Raw genomic sequence first — 18,635 nt, forward strand, 5'->3', positions numbered from 1 at the left:
GTAGTAGTTTACTTAAACCAGGAAAGGAACCTACAGAGTTGAAGAATTTTTGCCCTGTTTCTCTCCTCTGCCACTTGTATAAAGTTTTTGGACAAATGATTCTGGAAAGAATAGCAGCAAACATTGACGAGAAACTTATACCCGAGCAAGCCGGTTTCCATCCCGGAAAGTCCTGCTGTGGTCAAATTCTGAATCTCACTCAGCACATCGAAGATGGTTACGAGAAGAAGCTTGTGACTGGAGCAGCTTTTATCGATCTTTCAGCAGCATATGACACTGTTAATCACAAGAAACTGTTGGTCAAGCTGTACCAAATAACGAAAGATTTTCATCTCATGAATGTAGTTAAAACCATGCTCCAGAATCGACGATTCTACGTAACTTTGCAAGGAAAGAAGAGCAGATGGAGAAATCAGAAGAATGGTTTACCTCAAGGAAGCATATTGGCCCCCGATGCTCTACAATATTTATACTAACGATCAGCCAACCCACCCAAAAATGAGAAGGTTTATCTATGCCGATGACACAGTTATATGCAGTCAAGCAAGGAGTTTTGAAGAAGTTGAGAAGAGGGTTGACAGAAGCCTTAGAAATACTCTCCAATTACTATGAAACCAATTGCCTGAAGCCTAACCCAAACAAGACTCAGGTATGCGCTTTCCATCTGTGCAACAGGGAAGCAAAACGGCAGTTAAACATTGTCTGGAGAGGAAAACGCCTCGAACACTGTAGCAATCCCAAATATCTTGGAGTTAAGCTGGATCGTACCTTGTCATATAAGGTACATTGCCAGGAACTAAGAGGAAAATGATTTAAGAAATAACACCATAAGAAAATTGACTGGCACGACGTGGGGAGCTCAACCAGAGGTACTTCGCTCAACGGCTTTGGCATTGTGTTTTGCTGCAGGGGAGTATGCTGCCCCAGTGTGGGTGGCATCTGCCCATGCGAAACACGTGGATGTGGCTTTAATGATACCATTAGGATCATAATCGGATGCCTAAGACCAACCCCAGTCAACAAGCTGTATCCCTTAGCAGGCATAAGACGTCAAGTGGCTGGTGAGATGGAGAAAAAAAAGCAGATGACAGACGAAAGACATCCAATGTACGGCCATATCATCACGGCTTCTCAACTCAAATCGAGGCATCGTTTTATGCAAAGAACTAAACCATTGATCCATAAACCTGAGGAGGAATGCCTTGGTCTATGGAGGGAATCGGTTCAACTTCAAGAAGTCCCCATAATTAAGGAGGAGTTAACCAAGGGATATCACCTGCCCTATAGCACCTGGAGGACTCTGAACCGTCTTAGAGTGGGAGTGTCCAGATGCAGAAGTAACCTGATGAAATGGGGTTATGCAGATGATGACAGCTGTGACTGCAGAGACGCCCAAACTGACGAACATCTTTTATGTTGCCCAGATCTAATCGATATGTGCTCCACGGATGACCTGATGGTCAATGACAAGGCGATACAAGCCGCTGTTTTTTGGATGGAGAGGATATGATCGGTGTTTCGGACTCGGAAAGTACAGTAAGTATTTCCCATATACCATTTTTTGATATCTGTCAGTCAGCCATTGTCTTATCCATGTAAATAGTTGATAATCCAATCCAATATTCTTTGATTTATGCAACAGTCTTCCATGCTGTAACCTGTCAAAAGCATTAGCAAAATCCTAAAAGTATTACGGTGTATCTATTCCTTTTGTCTAACTCAATGGTAATGTTATTATAAGATGTGAGCAAGTTGACCAAGTATGATATTCCCTCAATAAACCCATGCAGTTTATTGCAAAGTATAGATTCTCCATCAAACTATTTTTCCCTATGTGAGCTCTTACCAATAGACATCAGTCTTTGACAACAGGATTATCATACATTCTTTTCACTCCTGTGGAATATTCCGTATTCTGAGACAAATTATATAGCCTAGTCAAAGGAACAGCCAGTTCAGCTGAACATCCTTTTAGCATCTGTGTTGATATCCCAACAGTCTATATTACTAAATTCTTACTTGGTTTATGCAACAGCTCTAGTAAATACTCCCTCCTCCTCCTCTGCATACACCTCAGCTTCTTCATCGAGTGAAGAGGTAGCAGTAATCTCAATGTTGCCTTCAGCAAGTTGATGGCTTTTAGCAAAGTGGCATTCATTAGTTGAACAGTCTTCTTTGCATCTGTCAAACACATTGTCATCTGAATTTAGTAGTTATTCTTTCATATCTACTTGCATCATAATGACAAAAGACTTCTGGTTATCTTTAGCTTGCAGAGCCAGTTCTTTTTTATACTCATACTTAGGTTTCAGTACAACAGTTGTTACTCTTCTGGCCTGCTCCTTATAATTTTCATAATTGACATCTTCCTTATGCATACAGCATTCCTTCTATATTACTTTTTCCTTAGGAATATCTTGCTCAAGACTGCCCATCCATTTCACTTCTACCATATTTATTCTTCAAACTTGTGGTGACACATTCCAATGTTACATAATTTAAGTATTTTTCAAATGCTTCTCATGCGCTGTAGATATCCTTCCCACTTAGCAAGCACAACCTATCATACTCCTCAGATGGTCATAATTTTCTGCTTTATAGTTCTACATCTGCATGTAACCTCTTCTGAATGGAACATCCATAAACTTGGCCACTTCCAAGTCAGTACAGCATGATCACTGTCAACAATTTCAGGCAGAATGGTCACATCTTTAACTGAAACCACTCCCTCTAACACTATAATCAGATCTTAAATTACTTCTGTCACATGCTGATTGATGAAGTTGTTTCGCAACATTCAATAAATTTGGCTTCATTTTTTTCATGAGATTTTACAGCTATCTAATTCATGTTTGGATAATTAAAGTCATCGATGATGATTATTCATTTTGTATCCATCATGTTTATTTGGTAATTCATTTCATCATCACTAACAACAAATTGATTAGGTCTATAACAGATCACTACCATGTATTTGATTTCATTAGACTCCACCTCACACCAGATGGCTACAAACTAACTGCCAGATGAAAAACTGTTAGTAATAATTCAGTCATAGCTTCCTACCCTAAATTATGTAGGATCTACCTTAAGCATCAATGTTAAATAATAATGAATGAATGCCTTCTATCATAAATTCAATAAACGATATTCATTTCTGTAGTTGAAGTCGAAGCAGTAGATCTCCATTTCATGAAATCAACTAAATCTGTTTTCTTAACAATCCATTTATGTTACTGGTCTTAAAAGAAGGATAAGAATAACCATAACAATTTGAGCATGTTCTAGTCTGATAATTGCTTTGTTTAACAAAGTCATTATCAGACTAGAATAGTGTAATGAATTATTAACTTAAAAAAAAACAACCACAAAAAACTATCATCTGAAAACCATTAACACAGACCCACAAAAATATTGTTGAAATAAAAAAAGTACTCTTTTGTTAAGATTAATATCATAAAATGTCAAAAATATCAGGGGTCAGGGTGATGGAAGGGCTATACAAATCAGTAGAGCAGAGTAGAAAATGGATCAAAAAATGAAGTAAACATGAAGCAGGCAAATATGCAATAATGAAAAGTTTTTAATTTGAATAAATTAAAACATTTCATCTAACCTTTATCACCATCAATTTCCTCATATGTCCCCTTAAAGAGTGTACAGGCTATAAAAGTACTACGTGATTAAGTTTAAATTATTACTAATTGCCAATCGACAATTTTCCTCCAAATCACTATTATTTATAAGCACTCCAATGTTGTAGCAACATTTTGGTCTTCTAAGGCACTTCTGACTAAATGAATTCACTCAAATATTGGTCTTCCTCTGATTCTTTTTTCTTGGCATCAAACACCTGATTTGTCAATCTTTCATCTCCCATCTTGTATAAGTCCTGCTTACACATTATTCAATTGTTATTCCTGATGAATTCTTGAATGCTAACAATATCAAGTTCCTTCCTAATATCTTCATTTTAAATATGATTCTACAATTAATGCCATCAGTTCTGGCCATTAATTTTTCTCAAAACTCTCATATCTGTGGTCTCTAATCTTTGATCAAGTGCTTTATTTCTAACATAACTCTCAGATCCATAACTTAAAACTAGTTTGAATACTGTCTTGTATACTGCTAATTTAATGTTTTTGGCTAATTTTTCTCTTATTCCATATAAATTTATTCAACTGGCTCCCCACCATATCAGTTTTACTTATCCTGTTGTCTATTTCCAGATTTAACTTGGCATCTTCACTAAAAACTGTACATAACTAGCTGAAATATTTTACTTATTCTACTGGCTCTTCATTCAGAATGCAACTGAAATTTTCTGTTTCTGCCTATTTTCATAGTTTTAGTTTTTTTTTATTGCTGATTTTCATGCCAAATTTGTTACAGCTGTTATTCAATTGTTATTCCTGATGACTTGCACTGGATGTATTTAAAAATACCTCATCACCATCTACATAATGCAGAGAACTAAGTTTGAGATCTCTGATTTTAATATCTGATTTAATGCCACTTTCTTTCATAATGTGACACACACACACACACACACACACACACACACACACACACACACACACACACACACACACACACACACACACACAATCATTTGATAAAAGCAATTAACACCTGGGTCATACCAGTTCTGAGAGATATTCAGCAGGCATTGTTGAATGGACCCAGCTAGAGGTGGAGAATTTAGACCGAAAATTAATGACAATGCACCATGCCCTCAATCTTCGCAGTGATGATGATAGGCTTTACTTATCACACAAAAAAAGGAGGCGGACGATTATTACAAGTAAAGTAAGTTGTTGAAGAAGAAAAATGGAATCTAAATGATTATTTGCAGCAAACAATGGAAAAATTTCTAATTGAGGTAAGAAAAGAGGGCTTATTTAAGCCAATGGAGACAAAATTGGAGTACAAGACCAACCAAGTAAAAACGAGAACTGAAAGATGGAAAAATAAGGCATTGCATGGAAAGTATTACAGATAGAGAACAGCAACTTTACCTGGCAATGGTTGAGAAATGGAGCACTAAAGAAAGAAACAGAGTCGGTAACTTTTGCCGCACCAGACAGGCCATTAAAACCAACGTTATAAAGGCAAAAATACAAAAAATTCAAGAAGACAGTAAATGCATATTGTGCATTGTTCTCAAAGAGAAGGAAGAAACTGTAGACCACATTATAAGTGGGTGCAGCAAAATCGCATAAACTGAGTACTGTAAAAGACACTATAATGTAGCTAAGATAATTCACTGGCATTTATGTAAAAAGTACAGGTTTAAAGTATCTAAAGACTATTGGAAGCATAAAGTTGACTAAAAAGTGACTGAAAATGAAAAAGCTAAAATACTCTGAGATTTCAAAATTCAGACTGACAAAAGCTTGGAATGTAATATACCCAATATAACAGTGGTTGAAAAAAGTGAAAAGGGGCATTTATTTTATCAAAATATCAGTACCAGGAGATAGCCGAATTGACGAAAGAGAAACTGAAAAAATTACAAAGTATCATGAATTGCAAGTCGAAGTTGAACGAATTTGGCAAAAGAAAATGAAAGTTGTTCTCATAATAATAGGTGCCATCCCCAAAGCATTGAAAAAACATCTAGAAGCACTTGAGTTAGATGGATTAACACCCCTAGCAGATAAGGTGGATAAATAGTGAGACCAAATTACACTTCTTATCCATGTTATTCAATAGGTGTTACAGAATCGTATCCAGATTTAGCTGGATGTCTATAGACATCCTGGCTAAAAACTTAAAAACTGAACAGCTGCAAAAGGCTGCTTTGTTTGGCACAGCATTCATATTCAGAAGGTATTTCCACAACTCATAGGCCCTTGGGTAGGGCTTGAATTAGTGGGATATAACCAGCCTTTTACTTAAGGCTGAGGAAGCAAATCAAGTTTGGATGAATATAAATATATCAGTGACGCCATGTGCCCATTCAGGTTGGGTGTGCTGTCGTATGATAACTTTGAAGACTAATTTATCAATTAATATAATTTTAAATATGGAAAGCATAAAGGTCAAATGAATATGCTTCATGCATGCTATTTATGTGAGAAGCATACAGGGCTTACACTTATATGTCGCCTGATGAGATTATCAATGACAAATACTAGAGCGAGACATGGATAATTTAAATTTTAATACAACTTATAATATACAGCCATATAATATGCACAGAAATCGTAAAAAGTAATCACATGGGAAATTATTATTTTTCTGGATTGAACCAAAGAAAGGCTTATTTATACACAAGTTCCAACTTCCTTAGACTATAATCATAAAATCTGCAAGGCTTTGATCAACACTGTTTCTCATTGTAAATATGGGCAGAAAAGTTATAAATTATGTATAGAAAATTATATAACTCGTCTATATTGGTGTCCTAAACACGTCAGTTCACTTCCACGCACACAAAACAGATGAAACTAAGAAAACAAAAACAGCAACTAGTGACAAATGAAATGTTCAATTGAATTGACTGACACTGATTTCTGGGTGCTATTGTCTCAGCGCACACCCTATCTCACCATTTGGTGGTTTAAAACACGTCAGTTCATGCTATGAAGTGACGTGTTTGCTAAGAATTTGACTTGCTGTGCCATCTGTACTTCTGTTCAAAGGTGTCCATATTTGTTACTACACACCCGTGCCATAAACGCAAATGTGATGCAATGCTTACACGTTGAAACTGTCCTTTTCAAGAAGCATTAGTATATTGTGTTTAATTTTAGAGTCATGCAAAGCCAGGAAACAATTAAGGGAGGACTTACAACTTCCATATGGTCTACATATAAGTGCCTACAGTCTTATATAATGGTGAAGAAAGTTGAAGTTCAGAGCGCATACTGCCTCAAAGGTTTACTTGGATGTTTTATTATTATATTATCCCTCTTTAAAATACCACGATTTGTCTCTATCTTGACTACTATGCACAGAATTGATCACTTAGATTTTTTTTAAGATCCAGAGATGGTGGAGAGGATTCAGAGATGAGCGACCAAATTGATGACAGGTCTGTGGAATGCTGCCTGTGAGGATAGAATGAAGATGTGTGGATTGCAAAACTCTAGTTGATAAACAGAAAAGAGGGTAAGGGTTTCTATAAGATTGACAGAAAGGAAATTTTTCAATATTTGACAAATAGAGAGAACTAGGAAGTCACCTAAGAAAGTTGTATACCTGTGTGGTTAGTAAGGATTTACAGACTAGATTTTTTGTATGAGTGGAATAGATTGCCAGAATTAGCTGTGAGTGCCTTGACAGTGAATGAGTTTAAGGAGAGGTATGATAAGTTTTGTACATATTTCCAGACTCCATGGAGATATCCATGAAAATAATAATACTTCAATAAATCATATCTGGAACACTTAGTAAGAAATTCCTCTATAATTCTCACATTCAGTTTCATTCCCCTTTTTTATAGGTGGAAACTATAAGAGCTCTACTCCAATCATTTGAAATCTGACCCCTGACCAAGCCCTCTGAATTATGAAGTGTAGCCACTGCAAAACTTTTATAGCCCCCAGCTGCCTTTTTCACATCTCAGGCTTTTGATAGTTTTTTCTACCCCATGTAATATTATGTACTCATGTTTGCATTCCTCTAGGATATTTTCTAATGCAGACATCTGGAATATCTTTATATTCAGTTTTCATGTCACTTTTATCATCTTTGGCCCCTTTTACAGTACTCATTCCTCCATTCCTAAGCTTTTTCAATACCCTCTAACATTTTACCACCTTCTTAATATTTATGTTCTATATTCTTACCGAAGTCTTCCCATGACTTCTGTTTGGCTACTTTTACACACAGTTTAGCTCTCTAAAATATTTCTCTATATTCCTTTATGGCATCTGCCAAGTTATTTGCTAGAAACTTTCAGTGCACTTTTCTCTTTTCCAGGACAGCTTTTTTAACTTCTTGTGTCCACCAAGGTTTCGTCATCCATTTACCCATTTTGAAGTTTGCCCACATAATTCTAGTTGAAATTGCCATCCAATCAAGAAGTTTATCTTCATGTTTGACATTGAATATTATCACTACTCCTTTCTTTCCTTCATCATTATTGCCCAAATATAATTTCCTATATTTATTATTTAGTATGATCTCACATATTTTTCTATCCTTGCAGACAAGTTTGCAAAATGCCTCCCTAGCTGAATCAATGTTTTCTTTGGAGTTTGTCCTTGAGACTCCAAGGTTTGGTTCTTGTTTTCAAACTGTAATTTTTTCTTGAATAATGTTTGTATAGTTGAGCCTATAGTTTACCAGTTGAGCAGTGTAAAAGCTGCTCGACTTGAATTCTTTTTAAAACTTTCTTATGTATTGTTCTTTTTCAATGTGATATTCATTTTTATCCTACTAAAAACTATGTAATGATCACTTCCAATTTCAAATCCTCTGTATACCCTTGTGTCCTGAACTGGCATGAAGATATCACTATCAACTAACTATCAACTATAATACAGTCAATGAGGCTTTCTTATTTCTTGTGCATATCTTTATGTTGGAACACTGTGTTAGTTAGTAATAGCTACTCCATATCCTGAGCAGCAATCCAGCAGACACTTTACTATTATTATTAGCCTTGCACTTGTTCCTAAACTTTCCCAAAACATTTCTATATGCTTGAGTGGATTCATTTTCTACTCTGCTGTTTAAATCTCCAATAAAGACAACTTTCTCCATTTTCTTTATGTCAGTTGCCTGCTCTAATGACTTAAAAAATTCCTCTACTTCTTCCTTTGGTGATCCTTTTGCGGGACTCTGGGCACAAATAAGTTTCATTGTCCATTTCCCCATTTTGAAGTTTGCTCACATAACTCAAAGTTGAAATTGCCTTCTAACCAAGGAAGTTTGTCTTTGTGTTTGGAAGGAAATCGTTATTGCCTGAATACAACATGTATAGGATGTTATGCAGTATTATTATGTAGCAGGATCTCACATGTTTCAGTCTTCTTTCTCTCAGTAACACACCAACTATGCCCACATTGCACTTTTCTAGCTCTTCTGCAAATTTAATTTCCTTTCCATTAATACCCCTTATATTGATGGTTCCTATCTTAAATTTTTCTGATGTTGGATGTTGTTCTTCTAGATGTTGAGTTGTAGTTTGCTCCAGTAGTCGCCTTGGTTCCCTGATGAAAACAGCAGGGACTTTATTGAATGGGGCAATGCCCCAGGTGGTGTGAAATCTCGTCATGTTATACCATCATAGGTGGTACACAATTGTATCACCTATCCTTTATGAGACATTAAAAATGGCTATTATTCTTTTCTAATTAATTTTAGTCATTGTTAAAACAGATACGGTTACTGTTTCATAAGTTTTAGGAAGATATTAGAGAAGTAAAGCTACTAAATATTTTAACCAACTACAAGTTAAAAAGCTAAACTGAAAACAGAAAAATAAAATTAAATATACCTTGTTTTTCTAAATGTTCTGCTATCTCAGCTCTTGTAACCTTAGTAGGTGGTGTTTTAGCAGATCTCAAAGTGTTCATTTCTTGTTCATAAGCTAATTTTGATGCCTGTTTTTTCTCAAGCTGATCTTGTCGTTTCTTTTCTTTTTCTTCCTAAATTATCAAAGGTGAAAAATATTGCTACAATCTGGTGTCATAAATTTAACTCAAGCAGAAAAAGTTAAGAAAATATCTATAATAACTATTACCAAAACTATTAACATCCTTCAATTTCTTGCAGAACTTAAGATCATTTCTTTAACATTGACTAAGTCTAATGATGGAATACAGTGATCAAGCCAGTAACTGAAGTCTGCTGCATAGTCTCAGATTGGTTTGGCAGTTTTGCAAGAGGAAAATCTCGAGAAAGACAAGCCTCGCTATTTCTATCTAAATACTTTTTTTCCTTTTTCTTTCTTTCTTTCTTTTTTTTTTTTTTGTACATGCACCTCACCTACAAAAAGGTTATCAACATATATATTAGTAGCATGAGTGGATTAAGGGTTAGTCTGCAAACACTGTCATATACTAAACATGGGACTTTTTTTCCCATACAAGTCACATCATGCTTCAAATAATCAGCATGGTGGTCTCACACAAGGTGATGAAATTCATTTTCCATCTCAAGATGTTCACAAATTTCCATACAAAGGTGGGATTTGAACCTACAGCCATCTGGATGGAGGATGGACTCATCCCAAAATTTTTAATTCCAGAACTTAAATAAGGATAAGATGAAAAATATTAAACTTTCAATTAAATGTCACAACTGCAGAACTGTACCTCCTGTTTATGACATGCAATGACTTTTGTTTTCATTATCATGTTATTCTGTAGTGCCATATCATAGCAATTAGGTTAGAAGCAGGTGAGTTTGTGTGAATGCACTCATGAAGTGAGTGAGTGTGAGAATGACCAAGTGAGGAATCTAGTCTCTCCAACAAAAATATTAAATAGGGTAGTCATTAATTCAGAAGGGGTGCTTAAGGGTCAAAGCTGTATAACTGAGAGGAGACCTCCACATAGCCTTTAAAGGAATGTGGAGAACCGACCACGGCTTCTGACCTAATGTCCAATCCTCACCTTCTCGTGGGGCACCCTATTGGGTATCTACTTGGATACTGAACGAACGAGGATTGGCTGGCAATTTGGGATTTAGCCGACCAAATTGTATTCTTATTGGTTAAACCAAAATAAAAATGATGGTACAACATGACAAAATTTCATGCCGGCTGGGGCATCGCCCGGTTAAACAAGGCCCCAGTTGTTTTCGCCAGGGAACCAGGGCGAACAGCGAAAAGTCAGCTACTGGAACAAATTGAAAACAAACCCTCAACTCAACATCACCAGAGTTAAAGATCGGTACTATCAACGTAAGAAGCCTGAATGGCAAAGAAATGGAGCTAGCTGAGGAATTAGATAAGTACCAGGTCGACATAACTGGAGTGACTGAAACAAAAAAGGGCAAAACTGGTAAGATCTTTCTGTGCAATAAATACAAAATGTTATATTCAGGCAATGACAATCAAGGAAAAGAAGGAGTAGCCATAGTATTCAACACAAAATACGAGGCTAATCTTCTTGAATGGCAGTCAGTCTCAAGTAGAGTAATGTGGGCAAATATGAGAATGGGGAACTGGACAATGAGACTTATTTGTATGGTCCCACAGAAGGTTCTACTAAGGTAGAAGTGGAGGAATTTTTTGAGGCTTTAGAAAAAGCAACTGACACAATGAAAAAGGAAAAGTTGGTCCTTGTTGGGGATCTAAATAGCAGAGTAGGAAATGATTGTGAGACATACAAAAATATTTTGGGAAAATTTGGAGAAAAGAAAAAAGCTAATAAGAATGGCAAATATCTGTTGGATTTCTGCTCAGGACATGGACTGGTTATTACTAACACCATGTTCCAACATAAAAATGTGCACAAATTCACATGGAGAGAAGAGGCTAGGAATAAGAAAAGTCTCATTGACTATATTATTGTTGATAGTAATGTTTTCTCCCTGGCGCAGGACACCAGAGTGTACAGAGGATTTGAAATTGGAAGTGATCACTATTTAGTCTTGAGCAGGATAAAATTGAATTTCATATTGAAAACAATAACATGTAAGAAAGTTTTAAAGCGAATAAAAGTTGAGCAGCTCTCAGATATGAACTGTAGACTAAAATACACAAAGATTATTGAAGAAAAATTGAAAGAGTTTGAGAACAGGAATCAAACCTTGGAGATTCAGTGGCAAACTCTGAAGAAAACATTGATTGATTCTGCTCGAGAGGCATGTGGTGAGGTTGTCTGTAAGGATAAAAAAATCAGAACTCCCTGGTGGACACAGGAAGTTAAAGAGGCAGTGAAGGAAAAGACAAAAGCATATCAAAAGTTCCTGTCAAATAAGTCAGCTTGTGCTCTTAGAGAATATAGAGACAAATGCAAAACACTGTGTAAAACTAGCTAAACAAAAGTCATGGGAGGACTTTGGCAAGAATATAGAAAATAAATATCAAGAAGGTGGCAAAATATTCTGGAGGTTGTTGAAGAAGCTTAGGAATGGAGGAAAGTGTGCTGTAAAAGGAGTTAGAGATGATAAAGGTGACATGAAAACGGGAGAAAAAGATATCCTTGAAATATGGAGTAATTACTTTGAAAAACTTCTAAATGAAACAAGCAGTGATGATAGCACAGTGCTAAAAAACACTGACAAGGCATGCAGGCAGGAATACATTTCCATACTTGAAGCAGAAAAAGCCATCAAAGGCTTGAAATGTGGAAAGGCAGCAGGAGTAGATGATATTTGACCAGAAATGCTGAAGTATGGTGGTGTGAGAGTCTTACAGTGGCTGCACTGCATAGTTCAGAAGGCATGGACAGAGGGATGAATTCCTGATGATTGGAGTAGAGCACTCATAGTACCCATATATAAAAAGGGAAATAAAACTGCATGTGAGAATTACAGAGGTATTTCCCTACTGAGTGTTCCTGGCAAGATCTATGCAAGTAAACTTGAGAAACAGTTGAGAAGAATTGTGGAAGAAAAGCTTGGTGAAGAACAAGCTGGATTCAAGCCAAACAGAGGCTGTCAGGATCAGATCTTCACTTTATGACAACTAGTCGAGAAAGCATGGGAATATAACAAAGATCTGTATTTAAGTTTTGTCGATTTGGAAAAGGCATATGACAAGGTGCCAAGAGAGAAGCTATTCAATATGTTGCAGTTATATGGTGTCAATGGGGCATTATATCAAGCAATACTTAGTCTTTATTTGAGTTGTAAGTCAGCAGTTAGAATTGAAGGAAGTACAGGAAGATGGTTTAATGTTAAATCTGGTGTGAGACAAGGATGTACATTATCCCTTCTGTTATTCATTATCTACATGGATCACATTATGAAGGAAAAGGAAAGTGGTATTAAACATGATATCAAAATTGGAGATGTTAATGTCAGCTCTTTGTTTTATGCAGATGATGTTATACTTCTAAATAAATCCGCTACAAGTCTGCAAGATTCTCTGACTAAATTGAATAGCTGTTGTAATAGATATGGTATGAAGGTCAGCAATAAAAAGACAAAGACAATGAAAATAGGCAGAATCATTGAAAATGTCAACTGTGTTGTGAATGGAGCACCTGTGGAACAAGTAACACATTTCAGCTATTTAGGCATGATTTTTACTGAAGATGGTAAATTAAATATAGAAATAGACAACAGAATCAGCAAAGCTGGTATGGTGGGAAGTCAATTGAATAAATTCATATGGAGTAAGAGAGAAATTAGTCGGAACACTAAATTAGCTGTATACAAGACAGTGTTCAAAACAGTTTTAACTTATGGATCTGAGAGCTGGGTCAGAAGTAAAACACTAGACTAAAGACTAGAGACCACAGATATGAGAGTCCTGAGAAAGATTATAGGCGTGAACAGATGGCATCAATGGCAATATCATATTAAAAACGAGAATATTAGGAAAGAACTTGACATTGTCGGCATCCAGGAATGCGTTAGAAGAGCTAATCTCAGGTGCTATGGTCACTTAAACAGAATGGGCGAGGAAAGATTAGCAAAACAAGTGTTCTCTGCCAGGTTGGCAGCAAAACAACCCAGAGGAAGACCAAGATATAGGTAGATTGATACGATACAAAGTGCCTTAGACGATAGAAATATAAGATCTGATAATTTTGGAGTCTTGACAAGTAACAGACTGATTTGGAGGAAAATTGTAGATAGGAAATTAATAATGATGTAAATTTTTCATGTAGTACTATCATATCCTGTACACCCCTTGAGGGTACATAGCAGGAATTTGATGATGATGATCAATTCAGAAAGTAAAAGGTAGGTGGGATTGTCATTTCTATATACCATGGGTGTTCAACAAGTCGATCGCGATCGACCAGACGATCACGGAGCGATTTTTGGTCAATCTTTTGTGTATTCCTCCTTACTTACAAATCTAATTAAAATTGAAAACATAATATTTTATTTATCATTATTTTGTATTATTTTTAATTTGCTTTAAGTATATTGCTATTGTTTATTTTTCGTTAAAATTGTTCAATCAATAATTTTCTTATAAGTCAGGGTAAATGAATCAATTTGGATCAGTGGAAGTCAAACAGCGCACCGAGTGAATACGATTATAAGCAAAGTGTAAAAACTCGATTGTAGCTTCAATATTAAATATTCCAAAGCACATTACATCGATTTTTTACTTTGGTTAAGTCCCACTTGAATATTGTAAAAATAAAAAATAAACTTTGTTTGTCTCGGTATAGTTTGTATTAGATGTTTTTGTAAATAACTCTTTTGAAGCTATATACTGCTTTAATAAGAATATGTTAGAGTGTTAAAAACAAAGGCAATGTTTTTGTCAATGAAGTTGTACATGGCGGCATTAGAAAGATTGTTATTGAAACTTGCATGTATGAGAAAGGCTTGCAGGCCTCCGAAGTCAGTCAGAAAGAGTTCAAACAACTTACAATCAAAAGAAAGTGGAGGAGAAAAAAAGGCATGTCAAACTTGAAACTTAAGATGAAAGACTCATACTGATTCTTTGGGGGTTGCCAAACTTCATGCGAGGTCTCAGAGGAGGCCTAATAAAAAGGGATTGAAGCAGAAGAGGTTCCGGTTCCAGAATTGCTGTCAGAGAGGAGGCTGCCCGGATCCACGTTGCTTGAGAGAGGAATTTCCCACTTCCAGAAAGGAGCATCTTGATTAGAGACGTCGCTAAAAAGAGACTACTTCTAGCCCACAGACAAGGTTTCAAATTGCCGGAGAAAAGTTTCCAGGCCAGGTTACTGTCAGACATTCACCAATGTGTTGCGTTTTCATTACAATTTGATGAATCAAATGACTTCCCTGATATTGCTCAGTTAATGATATTTATTTGCATGGTATTTCAAGATTATTCAAGTAAAGAAGAACTTTTGAAAATTATTCCATTATTGGGTATAATTATTATTATTATTACTAGGGGATTTTTTCGGCATTTGATGAATTTGTGAAACAACACAAATTTCTGCTTTTTAAACTTGTGTCTATTACTACTGATGGTGCTCTTGCAATGATAGGAGCACCATCAGTAGTAATCAGGCTTCATTTCATTATGTAAAAACGATGACAAATATCCAGATTTTTTAACGTACCACTGTATTATTCACCAACAAGTACTGTGTAGTAAAAGATTAAACACAAAAGATGTTTTGGATATTACATTTAAAATTGTAAATTCTGTTCGAGGAAAAGCCCGGCAATGGGCGGTTATTTAAATTACAGGCAGATGATGATGGGGAACTTCTGTTGTACAATAATATTTGCTGGCTCAGCAGAAGTCAATTTTTAGAAAGATTTCTTGTATTAATTAACGATATAAAAATTTTTCTTGATGAAAAAGGAGATATTTATCCACAATTCAGTGATAAAAGATGGTTGTTACACTTATCTTTAGTAGATTTCTGTACGAAATTAAGCAATTTAAATTCGCACAGAAACCTATCTCTACCTTGTAACTCTATTGTGATAGAGTTACAAGGTAGAGATAAAAATTTAATTGACATGTTAAGTTCAATAAAAACTTTCCAATAATACTTACTTTTATTAAAGAAAAATATAAATGACCGCGAATTTAGACATCTCCCATATTTATTAAAATTTTTTGAACAAAATCAAGAAATGCTTCGCTATGATTTAAAAGAATTTATTCGTGAAATAGAATTAGTTGAGGAAGAAATAAATTCAAGATTTAAAGATTTTAATAAAACTGAAATGATTGTATCTTTTATCAATAATCCATTTCAAGAAAACTTGAACATCACAGAAATTTCCAAATAAAATTAGTGAGCTGTTTGATATAAACCAAACCTGAAGTAGAACTTGAGATAATAAACATTCAGGATAGTTTACATTTAAAATCAATAAACAATGAAGTCATTTGGAAGTATGCACATGAAAAATTCCGAATATTAACTAATATTGAGTAAAAAATTCTGTTGTTTCAGATCGACATACTTGTCAGAATCTGCTTTTTCAAATATGACCGTCATAAATAATCAATTAAGAAACCAAGTTACAAATGATCATTTGGATGACTGTCTATGATTGGCCACTTCTTCATATTAACTTGACTATGAAAATATTATGAGGGCTAAACAATGCCAAATTTCACATTAACTATTTTTTTTAGTTAATGTGAAATTTGGCATTGTGAGACTTATTTGTGCCTATGGTCCCACAGAAGGTTCTACTAAGGTAGAAATGGAGAAATTTTTTGAGGCTTTAGAAAAAGCAACTGACACAATGAAAAAGGAAAAGTTGGTCCTTGTTGGGGATCTAAATAGCAGAGTAGGAAATGATTGTGAGACATACAAAAATATTTTGGGAAAATTTGGAGAAAAGAAAAAAGCTAATAAGAATGGCAAATATCTCTTGGATTTCTGCTCAGGACATGGACTGGTTATTACTAACACCATATTCCAACATAAAAATGTGCACAAATTCACATGGAGAGAAGAGGCTAGGAATAAGAAAAGTCTCATTGACTATGTTATTGTTGATAGTGATGTTTTCTCCCTGGTGCAGGACACCAGAGTGTACAGAGGATTTGAAATTGGAAGTGATCACTATTTAGTCTTGAGCAGGATAAAATTGAATTTCATATTGAAAACAATAACATGTAAGAAAGTTTTAAAGCGAATAAAAGTTGAGCAGCTCTCAGATGTGAACTGTAGACTAAAATACACAAAGATTATTGAAAAGAAAATGAAAGAGTTTGAGAACAGGAATCAAACCTTGGAGATTCAGTGGCAAACTCTGAAGAAAACATTGATTGATTCTGCCAGAGAGGCATGTGTTGAGGTTGTGTGCAAGGATAAAAAAAATCAGGACTCCCTGGTGGAAACAGGAAGTTAAAGAGGCAGTGAAGGAAAAGAAGAAAGCATATCAAAAGTTCCTGGCAAATAAGTCAGCTTTTACTCTTACAGAATACAGAGACAAATGTAAGAAAGCTAAACAGTGTGTAAAACTAGCTAAACAAAAGTCATGGGAGGACTTTGGCAAGAATATAAAAAATAAATATCAAGAAGGTGGCAAAATATTCTTGAGGTTGTTGAAGAAGCTTAAGAATGGAGGAAAGAGTGCTGTAAAAGGAATTAGAGATGATAAAGGTGAAATGAAAACAGGAGAAAAAGATATCCTTGAAGTATGGAGTAATTACTTTGAAAAACTGCTAAATGAAACCAGCAGTGATGACAGCACAGTGATAAAAAACACTGACCAGGCATGCAGTCAGGAATACATATCCATACTTGAAGTAGAAAAAGCCATCAAAGGCTTGAAATGTGGAAAGGCAGCAGGAGTAGATGATATTCGACCAGAAATGCTGAAGTATGGTGGTGTGAGAGTCTTACAGTGGCTGCACTGCATAGTTCAGAAGGCATGGACAGAGGGATGAATTCCTGATGATTGGAGTAGAGCACTCATAGTACCCATATATAAAAAGGGAAATAAAACTGAATGTGAGAATTACAGAGGTATTTCCCTACTGAGTGTTCCTGGCAAGATTTATGCAAGTAAACTTGAGAAATGGTTGAGAAGAATTGTGGAAGAAAAGCTTGGTGAAGAACAAGCTGGATTCAAGCCAAATAGAGGCTGTCAGGATCAGATCTTCACTTTACGACAACTAGTCGAGAAAGCATGGGAATATAACAAAGATCTGTATTTAAGTTTTGTCGATTTGGAAAAGGCATATGACAAGGTGTCAAGAGAGAAGCTATTCAATATGCTGCAGTTATATGGTGTCAATGGGGCATTATATCAAGCAATACTTAGTCTTTATTTGAATTGTAAGTCAGCAGTTAGAATTGAAGGAAGTACAGGAAGATGGCTTAATGTTAAATCTGGTGTGAGACAAGGATGTACATTATCCCTTCTGTTATTCATTATCTACATGGATCACATTATGAAGGAAAAGGAAAGTGGTATTAAACATGATATCAAAATTGGAGATGTTAATGTCAGCTCTTTGTTTTATGCAGATGATGTTATACTTCTAAATAAATCCGCTACAAGTCTGCAAGATTCTCTGACTAAATTGAATAGCTGTTGTAATAGATATGGTATGAAGGTCAGCAATAAAAAGACAAAGACAATGAAAATAGGCAGAATCATTGAAAATGTCAACTGTGTTGTGAATGGAGAACCTGTGGAACAAGTAAAACATTTCAGTTACTTAGGCACGATTTTTACTGAAGATGGTAAATTAAATATAGAAATAGACAACAGAATCAGCAAAGCTGGTATGGTGGGAAGTCAATTGAATAAATTCATATGGAATAAGAGAGAAATTAGTCGGAACACTAAATTAGCTGTATACAAGACAGTGTTCAAACCCGTTTTAATTTATGGATCTGAGAGCTGGGTCAGAAGTAAAACACTTGACCAAAGACTAGAGACCGCAGATATGAGTACTGAGAAAGATTAGAGCGTGAATAGATGGTATCAATGGCAATATCATATTAAAAATGAGGATATTGGGAAAGAACTTGACATTGTCAGCATCCAGGAATGCGTTAGCAGAGCTAATCTCAGGTGGTATGGTCACTTAAATGGAATGGGAGAGGAAAGATTAGCAAAACAAGTGTTCTCTGCCAGGT

At 35.5% G+C, this 18,635-nt stretch overlaps 1 protein-coding gene across 1 annotated transcript in view; it reads right to left on the reverse strand.

The window, feature by feature from the left end:
• LOC150099725 (coiled-coil domain-containing protein 124-like) overlaps positions 1-18,635 on the reverse strand; it is an 82,725-nt gene that overhangs the window by 33,312 nt on the left and 30,778 nt on the right. The window contains exon 3 of the mRNA XM_090404407.1: positions 9,455-9,605. Within this exon, the coding sequence (XP_090260533.1) occupies positions 9,455-9,605 (151 nt within the window). The remainder of the gene's footprint in view (positions 1-9,454; positions 9,606-18,635) is intronic.

The sequence above is a fragment of the Typopeltis vanoorti genome, chromosome 14, assembly GCF_054136105.1.
Source record: "Typopeltis vanoorti isolate ZY-2024b chromosome 14, IOZ_Tvanoo_1.0, whole genome shotgun sequence".
NCBI classification, from domain to species: Eukaryota; Metazoa; Arthropoda; class Arachnida; order Uropygi; family Thelyphonidae; genus Typopeltis; species Typopeltis vanoorti.